This window comes from Phyllobates terribilis, unplaced genomic scaffold, assembly GCF_046119375.1.
Source record: "Phyllobates terribilis strain yellow unplaced genomic scaffold, ASM4611937v1 Scaffold_1__5_contigs__length_1240528914, whole genome shotgun sequence".
In the NCBI taxonomy this organism is placed as follows: Eukaryota; Metazoa; Chordata; class Amphibia; order Anura; family Dendrobatidae; genus Phyllobates; species Phyllobates terribilis.
Genome location: NW_027362761.1, coordinates 48,689,314 through 48,704,974, shown reverse-complemented (window position 1 = coordinate 48,704,974; position 15,661 = coordinate 48,689,314). Strand labels below are relative to the sequence as shown.

Here is a 15,661-nt window from a genome sequence, read left to right as displayed (position 1 = left end):
AGCTCTCCCTCTGTCCTTTCTTCAGCCGTCCCCACCAGTGATTCACCTAGGTCCAGCTCCCTCGGGCCTTCTTTTGGGACACTCTTGGCCCTGGGTTCCCTGACCCTTCATGTGGTGTGCCTTCGGGGTGAATGTGGTGGGTGACCGTGACAGACACTGCCCACGGTCTCCGGTCTCTGGCTGGGGAATGTCTTTGCCCCCACCAGCTTGGGTTCCGGTACCCTCTTGCTGACTCCTCACCCGGTGCTCTAATTTGGGTTCTTGGGTCCTCTCTGTTTTCCCCTCTGGGTACTCCTTCTTTGCTCCTCTCACTCTCTCTCCAGGGCTGCTGTTTCCTTCTCTCTCCTCTCCAACTGACTTGTTCTCAGCGTCTGACCCTGATCTAAGTTGGTGCCCTCCTTATATATCCCTCTATGTGTGAGCTCAGGTGACCAGCACCCAATGAGCTCCTATCACTACCCAGACTGCTCCCCCTATCTGCCCCTACACTACATGGGATGTACCACCCCCCTCCCACTCCAGCCAGGAACAGGCTCGGTTGTACCTGCACATTTCTAAGTGGGAGTACCGTCGGCCTGCTCCTCTGGAATGGGATGTATGTAGTGCATGCAGTCTATCTGAGCTCAGTTCCACACTCCTTCCTTACCCGGGAGTGGAATATCACACCTCTGGGTTGAGGTGCAATACCCCTGTAGCAGCCGAATCCTCAGGGTGCTACATTCCCCCCTGGTAAATCACAGCACGTCCTCGGGCTGTAAAGACATAAATAACACCAAAACATACAAAATTTTTCATATAAACATATAAAACATTATATATATAAAACTTTTTTATATAAACATTCTCGTAGACTTCTCTTGTCTCTGGTTCCTCCTCCGGACACTGTGCAACGTGTGTCCGGGAAAAGTGCGACAGTCTCTTAGAAAAACAGGTTTTCTATAAAACCGGTAGGGGGCGCTTTAGGAAGCGCAACTATATACAGGGAAAGTTGGAAGTTGGCCGCTCTCAGTCCTCGGCCAGGTAGAGGGTAGGGAATGGCTGCTCACAGTCCTCAGCCTGTAGGATGAAGGGGTTAACGGGTAAAACAGTTCACTGGTCCCAACGGGGACTATTTTAGCAGCAGCAACAGTTCCAGTTTCAGTTTCAGTTCCTTTATACCCCGATTGGGTAACTATTTACAGCTCCTGCTCTGCCGCACTCAACGGCGTCTTCCTCCTGCTCTTTCTTGATATGATGTTTCTTCAGACCCGTCCGGGTCCTCTGGCTCCTTCTCCCCGTACCGCAACTCCTCCTCCGTCAAGCGGTGTACGTGGAGGGCGTAAGGTCCTTTGGCACACTTGTGCCGGGTGAAAGTGACTTCGTCTCCGACGTAGAGGTCACGGCCTTTGTGACCTTCCGGCAGGTGGGACTCGACGTCTCTGCGGGTCACAAAAACGTCACCGCGGTTGTTACGGTCCCGAATAAAGCCCCACCCATGCTGCGGGTTGAACTTTATCACTGTCCCGATGGTGCGGGGACAATGCGCTGCACGGGGGTTCCTCCTAGTCCGGCTCTTCTGCTCCGCGCTCTGGATTTGGGCCTGTTGTTCTCTGACCCGCCTCTCCTCCCGTTCTCTCTTAAACTCTGCCAGCTGTTGACGGCAACACTCTGTACGTTCAGCTGCGGCTGCCCGAGTTTCTCCGGTGAACCCCATCAAATCTTCTCCCGTGGGGTCCCACACGAATTGGGCTTCTGCTAGAGGAGGCGAGACCCGAGCCACGGGCTTCGGAGCCGGGATTAGGGGCTCACACAAGGGCCCTAGTCTTTGCTGCCGCTCCAGCTCAGGGTACCCTTCGGGCCAGATGAAGGGCCGCCCGTCCGGCCATGTGAGCTGGCCGAAGAGGTCCTCCCCCAGGTGTGGCACCCTAGGTATTGCGGGCGCGGGCGCGGTGGTGGTGGCGCCCGGGTTGCCCAGGCCTTGCGGCCAGGCCTGGGGCACCTGGAAGGTGAAGGGCACCGTTAGGACGGCGGCGCCCTGGGCTACCTTTGCGGCCAGGCCGGAGGCTCCGCGGAGGTAGGGGGCGCTGTTGGTGGTGCGGCGCCCGGGGGTACTAGGCCTTGCGACCAGGCTGGTGGTAATTCCTGCTTTGTCACGCTCCGGGTCGGGGCGCGTGACGTCACAGGGGTCGCTGCAGCGGCTTCCAGTCGGGGCCTAGTCCATGGCGGTGACCTGGCGGCTACGGGCACAGCAGGGGGACTTTCGGGCTCTGCGACGGGGAGCTGGGGCAGGTAAGCGGTGTCACGGCTTGGGGTATAGGCGTCCCCTTTACCTGCCTCCACGCGTTCGGCTCCCTCCTCGGCGCCGTCTCCGGCCTTGGGTCCTCCTGCGCCATCCTCAGAGGCGGTCTGCTTCCTCTTCCAGGGTAGCGTGCTCCGTTGACTGGTCTCTGCGTGCTGAGCCATCTCCCGGCTCCACTCCGCCAGTATCTCGCGCTGTACCCGGGCCATCCTCCTTGCGAGGCCCTCCAGGGCAGTTTGTGCACACTCCCGGTCTCGGGGGAGCTGCGCTAGGATCTCCGCTAGACCTAGCGGGGTTGTGGACTCTAGCAGGCTCCTGACCATCGGGTCGGTGCTGCTCTGCTCGGCTTCCGGCAGGCTCCTGGCCAGCGGGCCGGTGCTGCTCTGCCCTCCTTCTTCGGTCTCTAGCAGACTCCTGGCCAGCGGGCCGGTGCTGTTCTGCTTTCTTTCCATCTCCGGGTGAGCTTCTCCGCTACTCCTTGTTAGACCTCTTGCCTCCGGGTGCGCTCGCTCCAGACTGCTCCAAGCGACACCCATCTTTTCTCTTCTCTTTCGTCTCCTCCCACTTCGAGGGCGGTCCCGGGGCAACTCGGTGACTGTCAGCTCCAGGGGAAGTTCTTTCACGCTGACAGACACCTCCAGCATCACAGTCTCTGTTGGTTGGGGCGGTTTCCACTTTTGGCGCCATTTTCTGTCCTGGCCCACGATGGGAGGTGGCCTCTTGCCCTCCTTTGGCACGCCCATAATGGCGTCCGCTGCTCTTCCAAGGCGGGAAATCTGCGGTTTTGGCGGGAAGCGTCGCCCAGTGGCGGGAAACTCTGCAGATGGCGGGAACAAGTTGGAAATGGCGGACAATCGGCGGGAAACGACTGGTGATGGAGTCCGATGGCGTGGACCCTCTGGAACCGGCGGGAGACTTCTTTCTGAGGTAAACTTGCACTTTTCTTCAGGCACGCAGTACCCGGGTGTTGCGGGCACGTAATCCTGCCGACTACGCCAAAGTTGACGCGCCCCCTGGGACATATTCCTTTTTGAGGGGAATACCCGGCACCGGATCAGATGGGGGGGGTTGTAGTCTCCGAGCGGCTGTGACCCGGTCCCGTGCCCAGGGCGTCAAGCTAAGTGTTATGTGGCAGCTTTACAGATGTTACTAAAGTTCTTTTGTGTCGACTACGCCACCCGTTGTGATGCGGTCACTGTGGCCGCCGCTGCTGCAGGGTCCGCTGAGGCTGATGGTGGGTGCGCAGCTTGGTGAGATAACCCCCAACGGGAGGGGTATAGCCTCAGAGGGGACAGGCGCAGAGGATGGGGGTTGTGGTGGTGCGATGCAGCCGGCAATGAAGACAGACTCGGGTTGTGCAGTTAAGGGTGTTTACTTACTGCTGATGTTGTACTGGTCACTCCAGCTGCTAGTGACCACCCGAGCCGTGCTGCGTCCACCAGGTCCTGGATCCGGCCAACCCCCAAACAAGTCCAGAGCGTGGCCCTGAGCTCTCCCTCTGTCCTTTCTTCAGCCGTCCCCACCAGTGATTCACCTAGGTCCAGCTCCCTCGGGCCTTCTTTTGGGACACCCTTGGCCCTGGGTTCCCTGACCCTTCATGTGGTGTGCCTTCGGGGTGAATGTGGTGGGTGACCGTGACAGACACTGCCCACGGTCTCCGGTCTCTGGCTGGGGAATGTCTTTGCCCCCACCAGCTTGGGTTCCGGTACCCTCTTGCTGACTCCTCACCCGGTGCTCTAATTTGGGTTCTTGGGTCCTCTCTGTTTTCCCCTCTGGGTACTCCTTCTTTGCTCCTCTCACTCTCTCTCCAGGGCTGCTGTTTCCTTCTCTCTCCTCTCCAACTGACTTGTTCTCAGCGTCTGACCCTGATCTAAGTTGGTGCCCTCCTTATATATCCCTCTATGTGTGAGCTCAGGTGACCAGCACCCAATGAGCTCCTATCACTACCCAGACTGCTCCCCCTATCTGCCCCTACACTACATGGGATGTACCACCCCCCTCCCACTCCAGCCAGGAACAGGCTCGGTTGTACCTGCACATTTCTAAGTGGGAGTACCGTCGGCCTGCTCCTCTGGAATGGGATGTATGTAGTGCATGCAGTCTATCTGAGCTCAGTTCCACACTCCTTCCTTACCCGGGAGTGGAATATCACACCTCTGGGTTGAGGTGCAATACCCCTGTAGCAGCCGAATCCTCAGGGTGCTACATATGTGATTGGCATCTTGCTATTTGATCTGACGTTTTGTAATTTTATATTAAGGCAATTCATTTTTCTATTTGTATATTTATCACTTGTCTGTCTATGGAGATATAGGGAGAGGTGAGTTATACCCACCGATGAGCGGGGACACCACTTGAACCCCTAGGGTTAATAAATACTCGGCTATTAGGTAGGATATTATCTGCTACTAGGGTTAACCTAGGGCAAATTTTGGATTGTGTTTATACATCCCTCCCCTTATAGGATTATTTAAATATATCAAAATATATATCTCCTTTTGTGTGTAAACTCTGTTCCATAGGTACTATTGAGTACAATTTTTAAAAATGATTTATTAAAGGTATTTTTTTAAGGTTTTTTTTGTGTTTGGTTGTTTAGTTTTGTACCCTGGTTCTCCAACTTTTTTGGTTGTTGCTTTTTATCTTCCTTTTTCTCCTTGACCCAGGTAAGACATTTCTGGCATTGTCTATTGGTCATGAGTGGCTTGACACAAGGAATGCGACACTTGTAGTCCATGTCCTGGATACGTCTGTGTGTGGTGGCTCTTGAAGCAATGACTCCAGCAGCAGTCCACTCCTTGTGAATCTCCCCAAAATTTTTGAATGGCCTTTTCTTAACAGTCCTTTCAAGGCTGCTGTTATCCCGGTTACTTTTGCACCTTTTTCTACCACACTTTTTCTTTCCACTCAACTTTCCATTAATTTGCTTGGATACAGCACTCTGTGAACAGCCAGCTTCTTTAGCAATGACCTTTTGTGGCTTACCCTCCTTGAGGAGTGTGTCAATGACTGCCTTCTGGACATCTGTCAAGTCAGCATTCTTCCCCATGATTGTGGAGCCTACTGAAACAGACTAAGGGACCTTTTTAAATGCTTAGGAAGCCTTTGCAGGTGTTTTTGTTAATTATTCTAATTTACTGAGATAATGACTTTTGTGTTTTCATGAGTTTCACTTTTTGTAGTGAAGAACTGAAATAAATAAACTTTTTGATGATGTTCTAATTTAGTGAGAAGCACCTGTAGCTGTGGAAAAAAATGGTCTAGTTAGATGCAAATGGTGACAATGAGAAGACATGACAGTGACAGACTGTCCTTATTTCTATTCTCTCCCTTTTTTATACATTCACACTGTAATAATAAATAATAACAATAATACATTCACACGAAGCTAAAGGTTCATTCTGTTCCAGCTTCAAACCAATGCCCCACACTTTTTCCTGTATTTAAATAGCCAAAAGAAGGAAATTGAAAGGGATTATCCAGGACTTTTCTTTTTTTACTATGGTTCTAAAAACTAACAGTCAAGAAGTTGGTAACAGAGGAAGGTTGACTTCCGTCGTCATGCTGATTGACAGCTGGCTTCCCACTCTGTGCCGGTAGAGATCGGCGCTTGGCACAACAGGCAGGCAGTTAGCAATAAAGAATAATAGTCCCAGATAACCCCTTTAAATCCCGCTTCAGTGGTGCCCAATCAAAACTGTTCCTTGTACATTCAGGTTTGCAGGACTGTAGGCCGATATGTCCAGATATTGTGCCTTACAGCTTTGATACTGGTTTTATTGAAACCCTTGGAATATATATGGACATAATTGTACTTCCAAGCCTTGGTCCACATGTTCAATCATTTACAAGGCACTGTCAGTCCCAGCTGTATTTAAATGCCTTGGCTGCTGCTGCATATGTGCATCTGCTCCGCATCTCCCCCATGATGCCATCAGGTTGCCATAGTAGCCGAGGGCCCTCTGCAGGCCCTGTCACTGCTATCCTGGTCCTCCAATGAAGCCTAACTTGTGACTGGATTTCATAGGAGACCATCAATTTCACTATATACTGCAATACGATACCAAGAAATTGAAGAAATATAAAAAATCTAAATATTTGGTATTAACACATCCACAAAAGTTCGAACTATAAAAATCTGAAATTATTTAACCCATACAAGCCAGCCAACTTTTTTTCACCATTTTAATAATCAACAACAACAAAAAAAGTTTGGTATCACTGTAATTGTACTGACCTGAAGAATCATATTGCCAGCTCATTTTCACTGGACAATGAACAACATAAAAATAAAGCCCAAAAAGCAGTGGCTGAATTGCAATCTTTTTATTACCATTTCACCACACATGGATTTTTTTCCTGTTTTCCAGTACAATGTATGGAAAAATGAATCGTGTCATTCAAAACTACAGCTTGTCCTACAAAAAAAATGCTCTCATGGCTAATTTGATAGAAAAATATAAATGTTCTGACTCTTGGAAGAAGAAGAGGAAAAAAAAATAAAAGCTCAACCTTGTCAGGGAAGGGCTAAAGATTCAGGCCAAGAAAACAAACAACCTCTGTTTTCAATGGCCCATGTCATTCTTCTTTCTATGTATCCCATGCTTCTTCTCGGCATGCATTTGTTAGGTTAGCAAGAAGTAAGGGGGCAGATGTAAGAACTGCAGGATCAATCATTTGTTGCCTCTTGTCACGGAGATGCATGGATTTGCATTGGAACTGTAGAAACAAAACTGCAGAATATAAGTAATCTAAACATTTGTGACACGGTGGAATGATTGCCATTGTCAGAATACATGGGGTATCAATAGGTGCCTAATATTCAGGGAGCACTTGTTTGACCCTTAGGCCACAGCCCCACTTCCCTTTAAGGAATGTTTTCTCTAAAGTGTCACAGCCAGTGTCTGGTTCATTATGCCTGTCATTTGGGCTTCATGAATCAGCTAACTGGTTCCCTTTAAAAAGGTTGTAGCCAAGTGGACACTCCCAACAGAATGGTACAAACAGCAGTGTACACTAAGTGGCGTATTCATAAAACAGTTTTCACCAGATAACTGGCATATAATAGTTTGAAATATGTCAACATTTTTGCACCGCTTTTTGAACAGTGCGTGGTGCTTAGCTGGAGGAGATGTGGCCCAACAAATGAATCACAATTTACTTCATGAAAGCAGTGTTAATTTATAATAGGAACATGCTACAGTCCATGAGTGACTGGAGTATATTTCTGACACTGGCTCCTGACCAAGTTTATTAAAGAAGTTGTCCACTACTTTGACTTTGATGCCCTATCCATAGGATAGGGCATCACTGTATGATCGGCTGGGGTCCCTCACCTGGCACCCCTGCCGATCAGCTGTTATCGGCGACGGCCACTACAACTTAACGGCCAAGCAGTGCAGGTAAGGACTTCCGCCGGCACCGATGACAGCTAATCGGTGGTGGTGCCACGTGCGGGACCCCGGCCAATCATACATTGATGCCCTATCCCACGGACAGGGCATCAATATCAAAGTAGTGGACAACCTCTTTAAGAGGCATTCATTTTAATGAATTTGCCACTTCTTGATACAAGGTGTGGTGGACTATGACTGGTGAACAAAATGCTATACCGGCGTACAAAATGCGCAGAGGCTTCTGTAATGCTGTGATCTTCTAAAAACGAGTGACATCATTGTGAAACCAAATTTCAAACATGTTTACGACGCAGTTTATGCCCAGCCTGAATTATTAAACTTAGCTGAATGTATTGGTTATCCGCTGAAATGTGCAGCATACACCTCATCTAAAAAGAAAAAAAAGTTTAATTAACATCCATGTTTCTTTCTACTTTCTAGTCAGGTCCAGGGATTAATATACATGGTGCTATTCCAGTCACTTACTAAACCTTATGCTGCTTCTCCACTATCCTCTTGTGGCAAGAATCAGACAGAAATTTACGACTGGTCGAGTAAGTAGCTTTCTTTTTCTCAAGTAAGGTTTTCGGTCAGTGTGCTGTTTCTGTGCTCAATGAACAGCACACTGATCCAATAATAACCAATGTGCCTGTACACACCAACAATTTCTCACATGGACCATCAACCGCAGCTTGCACTGGTCTCAGATTTATGGACACAAGCTAGTGCATGTCAATAGCAGGCAGCTCCTGCACTCGTCCGCTATGCAGACATGTACAAAGAGCTGCACTCGGAGCCAGTCACATTTGCAATTTGCTGCTGTGACCGTCCCTGGTTTTAGAACAGCCATCTGAACTCAGTCTTGGGGCTTGTGCACACGATCGATTATATCGGACGAGTGCTATCCGTTGTTCTCATGGATAGCACTCAAGCACTCATACCCATGTTTTTTTATGGGGCTGAGCACATGTACAACTTTTTCCTTGGACTGAGTTGTCTGAGAAAAAATTGGTTACGTGTGCGACTTTGATCAGAGTGTCAGATCAAAATAGGCAATGGAAGTCTATGGTTTCGTGAAAAACATCGGACCGCACTCAGACAACATCCGAGTGCGGTCCGATTTTCACGGACTGTCATAATGGAGAAGGTGGAGAAACTTCAGTTTTTTTCTCTCCACCTCCAAGAAAATCTGAACCCACTTTGATCAGAAAAATCGGACCTGTTTTCTCGGGTGGAGAGAGAACGGTCTTGTGCACTTGCCCTTAGGGTGCCTACAGACAAGCATATGAAAAACCCTCAGAGTTTCATCCAAAAAATGCGGATGATGCTTTTCTAATTTCATCAGTTTGTCATCAATCTGCCATCTGTGTGTCTGTTTTTTACATCTGTGTGTGATCCATTTTCATACAACTACAATAAAACATGCACACGGTCACATACAGTTTCCTAGGTTTATAAAAGAAATCTGTCCGTAAAAATCAGATACCACTTGGATCTTTTTTATATTACGGTATATTATCCCATGGGGCTATTAAACAAAAATAACTCCTACTAATCTACCGGGGTGCATCACACATTGGCTTCATCCTTCGCAATCTTTCGTAACAGCAGGGGTCTGGTAGGTGAGTATATGGTCTTCTTTGTTCTAATGCCACCATGGACCTATTTTTAACATTCTAGAGGTAGTGGACAATGCTTATTGTGGCATATTAGCTGGCATGTCATAATGAGAAGATCTCTTTAGCTCTGATACTGCAAGGTGTTTTCACCATTAAATCTTGGCTTGCTTTTTAATTACTTGCATTTTTTCTCAACAGTTGCGACATTAGTGATGGCGGGGATTTGCAGCATTGCAGCCTGCATATTTATCATCTTTTTTCATACGGACTATAAAAGATTAAAAGCCGAATTGGCAGCTGAAAAAGAAAAACACGAAGATCGTCTTGTTCAAGAATAACCTGCTAGATGGTTTTTTTTAAGACTACTGAGCAAATGTAACCAGAGACGTTCTGACTCTAGTGCTATTGAATTTATTGGAACGATATCCATAAATGGGTAAACCACTCACTTAGGCAACTGTCACAAAAAAATGTACCAGTATGGAACTACTTCTTGATGGGGTTAAAAACAATATTGTTCGCAAGTGGCTGAAATTCTATGTGCGCTGCCAGCCATAGTTGGTGTTGTCTAGATTAGTCGTTCTGGTGGACACTCTCTTACTGATATTGTGTTGTGTGACTTGTTCTTCAAGCATGAACCGGAAGGTTAGCAGAAAGCAGTGTAGATAGGGTAAGGCTACACTCCCAAATGGCACATTTGTTGCAGCACTGTCTAATGAAATTCATCCACATGGTGCGGAAAACAAATTCAGATGTATAAAGGTGAATTTTCATGTTGCAGATTTTCTTGACAGAATTTCTGCAATTGAAAATTGGTTCTATTCATCTGAATGGGATTGCTTCAGATTAATGGGACAGTTGCAGAACTTGTATATGAACGGCACAAATGTCACCAGACGTGCAACAAATGACACCGTCCACTCTGCAAAGATGACAACAGATGATGCTCAGCATGAAAAAAAGACACTCCAGTAAAATAAGGAAGGAAAAAAAAAGCGGCACTCACTCCCCACAAGTGTCTTGTATCTTTATTTTGTATAAAATATGTGGCAGCTCGGATACAGCGGGAGGAAGCTGGGGCATATAGGTGACGGCCGTCTCGCTCTGTACTTCATCTGGCCTCTGCATAGGCTATGCATGTTTCTATATACAATTTACCATAGCAGACTTCACCTAAGGCTACGGCTACATAGCAACATGCGTCTCGAGAGAGCAATTTTCAGAAAAGTCACGCAACTATTTTAGATCTGTGGTTTTGCTGTAAATAAAACAGCTAGGCTGCACACATGTCATGTGTGACTTGAGACCAGAGACAGAATTTCCAACACCAGCAGGTCACACCGGAGGGAATCAGTACATCCAATGTTGCAATTTGTCACTGCGATTTCAGTGTCGTGTGACATATGTTGCTATGTACCACGAGCCTTAGAGGGCCACTATAAGGAAAGTGCACACAGCATCTTTAAGATGTTGACTAACCAATTGAGTTTTGCTAAAAGAAGACACTTCAGAAACACACCAACAGTGTTTTTCCTGAAGCCTCTTTTGTGCCTGCCTATTTTTTTTTCTTAATTATGTATACAATAGTGAGCGGCATCTAAGCGGTCAGATCACTTCTTTTAGCCGCTTTACGTCTGTGCATGAAGTGGTTAAAAGAAGCTCAAAAAGACTGAACATACGAGCAGCAAGTAGTTTTGAAATTGCAGTGCATATATCAATTTTCTGATAGTTTCTTTAATGCTTTTTCAGGTCAGTTAAAACCCTATTACAAGCAGTATGCTTTTACTGCCAATGGATTCCTCGGGTGAACAAATGCCATAACACCCATCCAGACTGTTGCCTCTGTCAGGCGTATACCTCATGAGCGTATACACCCAACGGTAGGCTAAGACGGTATGTAGACTAAGGGGGCAGACAGATGGCCGTATTTTTTGTGCGAGGATCGCATTGCAATCCTCGGACTGACCGTCGGCTCTCCTGACTTGAGTGTGACAGCTGCATTAAAATACATCACGTTGTCACGCTCAGGTGCCAGGCCAGTCCGTGCACTGCGATGCGATCTTCGCATGGGAAATACGGCAGTTTGTCTACGAAAGTGCCTATTGTACATTTATAATGTGTGTAAGGGCCGTCATGCACCCAGCGTATGAGCATATGCATAAAAGTGTCCAACATTTTCCCATACAAATGCAACTGTTATTTATTTTTTTTTTACAGTCAATCTCCAACATATGCCTACTAGTGATGAGCGAGTATGTTCTGTTAACCCTTTTGGCGAGCATGCTCGGGTGCTCGCAGAGTATCTTCGGAGGTGCTCGGGTGTTATGTTTTTGTCACTCCGTGCTCATGATTTGCTACTGTTTGATAGCTTTAATACATGTGAGGAATGTCTAAGAAACAGGCATTCCTCACATGTATTAAATCTGTCAAACAGTTGCAAGTCATGAGCACGGAGTGATGAAAACAACACCTGAGCACCTCCGAAGATACTCTGCGAGCACCCGAGCATGCTCGTAAATCTCAAGTAACGAACATGCTCGCTCATCACTAATGCCTACATGTAAGGTGTCGGTCAGGGTATATCTCGACGTCTCAAAAAAAAAAAAAAAAAAACAAGATGTTAAGAGTGTCTTACCAAAAGTTCAACTTTGAAATTTATTTTATAACAATTAGTGTTGATGGGGATTAGGTACATTTTGTAAACCACTGTTTTAATCAATAATAATTTCTAAACAAAAAAAATAAAAAAAACAAACGCAATTACACTGGTATACTGTGATTTTGGTGCCAGCGATGTCTGAACGGTTTTATATTAAGGTTATGGTGCTGAGTAAATATATGACTTTGGTTTTGTCAGATTGGCTCTAGTTTCTGAGATATTAATTACAGTAGAATTCTGGCTTCAAAAAGTCGCTTTTCTAGCATTGTAAGCCTACAAATTGAAATACAAAATAATTATATGGGATATTTCATTACCTAAGGCACTATTAAAAAGTCAGGAGACCAAAATCTATTGCATTTGTTATCACACACGAGTCGCATCGGGGGAATGCGTTATGTTCATGGATAAATTATCTCAAAAACTAGAACCAATTCAGCAAAAGTAATGGGATTTTTGAATTCAGGACCCTCAAAACACCCTAAATCCATTCAAAAAACCTTGGCACCTGAAATAATTTTTTTTGTAGACCTGTATTATCAGTCAAAGAAATTAATGCAAACTGACGTGTGAAAATGCATTTGTAATATTTTAATAAAAATAGATCAGCATTATCCAGGTTGTGGTATTTTCTGTTGTTCTTTATGTATCAGTGTATCACTCATTCAGACTAGCGTATAGTATGCATGTGGGCTGCTCATGTGCGCCATGAGCCACACACTGATGCATTATAGCCAGTGTACATGGACCAATGGTCTACGTGGGGAAAAAAAACACAGCATGCACTATTCTAATTTACGAACCAGACTCAGTAAATAACAGGCAGCTTCTGCACTCGTCCAGTAAAATTAATTCTTTTCTTCTAAAATACATTTTTAGTTTTACCTAAAAGAATAACATTGCACACAGCCATAAAAATTAGTCAACACAGTCCGTGTCCATTAAAAAGAAGGTCACCAGTTTTTTTTTTGCTGTCTCTTCTGAAAGAAGCATACAGTAGGGGTAGAGACATTGTTTCCTGAGCTGTCCCTTACTTCGCATGTTTTGTTAAGTTTTATCTGTTACAGCTCTTCTAATCTTTTCAGTGATGAACGCCTCCTATGTACAGACCAAAAGTTTGGACACACCTCATTTAAAGATTTTTCTGTATTTTCATGACTTTGAAAATTGTACATTCACACTGAAGGAATCAAAACTATGAATTAACACATGTGGAATTATATACTTAACAAAAAAGTGTGAAACAACTGAAAATATGTCTTATATTCTAGGTTCTTCAAAGTAGCCACCTTTTGCTTTGATGACTGCTTTGCACACTCTTGGCATTCTCTTGATGAGCTTCAAGAGGTAGTCACCGGAAATGGTTTTCACTTCACAGGTGTGCCCTGTCAGGTTTAATAAGTGGGATTTCTTGACTTATGAATGGGGTTGGGACCATTAGTTGTGTTGTGCAGAAGTCTGGTGGATGCACAGCTGATAGTCCTACTGAATAGACTGTTAGCTGCTTTTTTCTTGCCATAATACAAATTCTAAGTAATGAAAAATGAGTGGCTATCATTACTTTAAGAAATGAAGGTCACTCAGTGCGAAAAATTGGGAAAACTTTGAAAGTGTCCCCAAGTGCAGTTGCAAAAACCATCAAGCGCTACAAAGAAACTGGCTCACATGTGGACCTCCCCAGGAAAGGAAGACCAAGAGTCACCTCTGCTTCTGAGGATAAGTTTAACCGAGTCACCAGCCTCAGAAATCGCAGGTTGACAGCAGCTCAGATTAGAGACCAGGTCAACGCCACACAGAGTTCTAGCAGCAGACACATCTCTACAACAACTGTTAAGAGGAGACTTTGTGCAGCAGGCCTTCATGGTAAAATAGCTGCTAGGAAACCATTGCTAAGGACAGGCAACAAGCAGAAGAGACTTGTTTGGGCTAAAGAACACAAGGAATGGAAATTAGACCAGTGGAAATGTGTGCTTAGGTCTGATGAGTCCAAATTTGAGATTATTGGTTCCAACCACCGTGTCTTTGTGCGACGCAGAAAATGTGAACGGATGGACTCTACATGCCTGGTTACCACTATGAGGCATGGAGGAGGAGGTGTGATGGTGTGGGGGTGCTTTGCTGGTGACACTGTTGGGGATTTATTCAAAATTGAAGGCATACTGAACCAGCATGGCTACCACAGCATCTTGCAGCGGCATGCTATTCCATCCGGTTAGCGTTTAGTTGGACCATCATTTATTTTTCAACAGGACAATGACCCCAAACACACCTCCAGGCTGTGTAAGGGCTATTTGACCAAAAGGGAGAGTGATGGGGTGCTACACCAGATGACCTGGCCTCCACAGTCACCAGAACTGAACCCAAATGAGATGGTTTGGGGTGAGCTGGACCGCAGAGTGAAAGTAAAAGGGCCAACAAGTGCTAAGCATCTCTGGGAACTCCTTCAAGATTGTTGGAAGACCATTTCCGGTGACTACCTCTTGAAGCTCATTAAGAGAATGCCAAGAGTGTGCAAAGCAGTCATCAAAGCAAAAGGTGGGTACTTTGAAGAACCTAGAATATAAGACATATTTTCAGTTGTTTCACACTTTTTTGTTAAGTATATAATTCCACATGTGTTAATTCATAGTTTTGATGCCTTCAGTGTGAATGTACAATTTTCAAAGTCATGAAAAGACAGAAAAATCTTTAAATGAGAAGGTGTGTCCAAGCCTGGTGACAAAAGAAGAGATTTGGGCGCTGTATTCTTAGCTGTATGTCAGGGATTCCATCAACTATTATCAGCAAACATAGGACATTAGACTAATTAAAACTAATGAATTGAGATTGACCCAATTATAAGAAAAAGAGATCTGACGGGATACCTTGGGATCTGTACTAAATATAATCTGTCATAGTGCTCATGGTTGTGTTTGAACAGATGTGGACGTTAACAGCCTAAAGCATACGTCAAATTACTACAGACTTTCCATTGTTGTCACACCTACCATTCTCTGGGAGACCTTGGTATGCCCTGTTTACGCTGTGTTTATGCCTCCTGGAGGTTCTATCTGAATTCCTGAAAAAACAGGATTCAGACGGAATCCCCAATGGAGTCTTAAACCGCAATGACAAAGTTCAAATGGAGTTTGTGCCCCCCCACCCCCCACCCCTGAACGTGTCCGTCTTTTCAGATGTTATTTACAAATTGCCAAAGGCAAATCATTTTTACACTTTGGAAAATTTAGTTAAGAAAATCATTAAAAGTTAATTCCTAATATACAAGTGCTTCTCACAAAATTAGAATATCATCAAAAAATGAATTTATTTCAGTTCTTCAATACAGAAAGTGAAACTCATATATTATATAGAGTCATTACAAACAGAGTGATCTATTTCAAGTGTTTATTTCTGTTAATGTTGATTATTATGGCTTACAGCTAGTGATGAGCGAGCATGCTCATTACTCGAGATTTATGAGCATGCTCAGGTGTTTTCCGAGTATCTTCAGCTAGCTTGGGTGTTAGGTTTGAGTCACTCCGTGTGCATGATTTGTGACTGTTTGACGCTTTAATACATGTGAGGAATGCTTGTTTCTTAGGCATTCCTCACATGTATTAAAGCTGTCAAACAGTCGCAAATCATGCACACGGAGTGACTCAAACATAACAACCGAGCACTCTGAAGATACTAGGCGAGCACCCGAGCATGCTTGCCGAAAGGGTTAACA

The 15,661-nt window shown here is 45.5% G+C and overlaps 1 protein-coding gene across 2 annotated transcripts in view; it reads left to right on the top strand.

Annotated features, from left to right (window-relative positions):
• SLC49A3 (solute carrier family 49 member 3) overlaps window positions 1–12,566 on the top strand; it is a 116,392-nt gene extending 103,826 nt beyond the window's left edge. For both annotated transcript variants that reach the window (XM_073661701.1, XM_073661691.1), the window contains 2 exons: window positions 8,116–8,228; window positions 9,492–12,566. In XM_073661701.1, coding sequence (XP_073517802.1) covers window positions 8,116–8,228; window positions 9,492–9,631 — 253 coding nt within the window. In that variant the 3' untranslated portion in view covers window positions 9,632–12,566. The remainder of the gene's footprint in view (window positions 1–8,115; window positions 8,229–9,491) is intronic.
• Window positions 12,567–15,661: the final 3,095 nt, after the last annotated feature.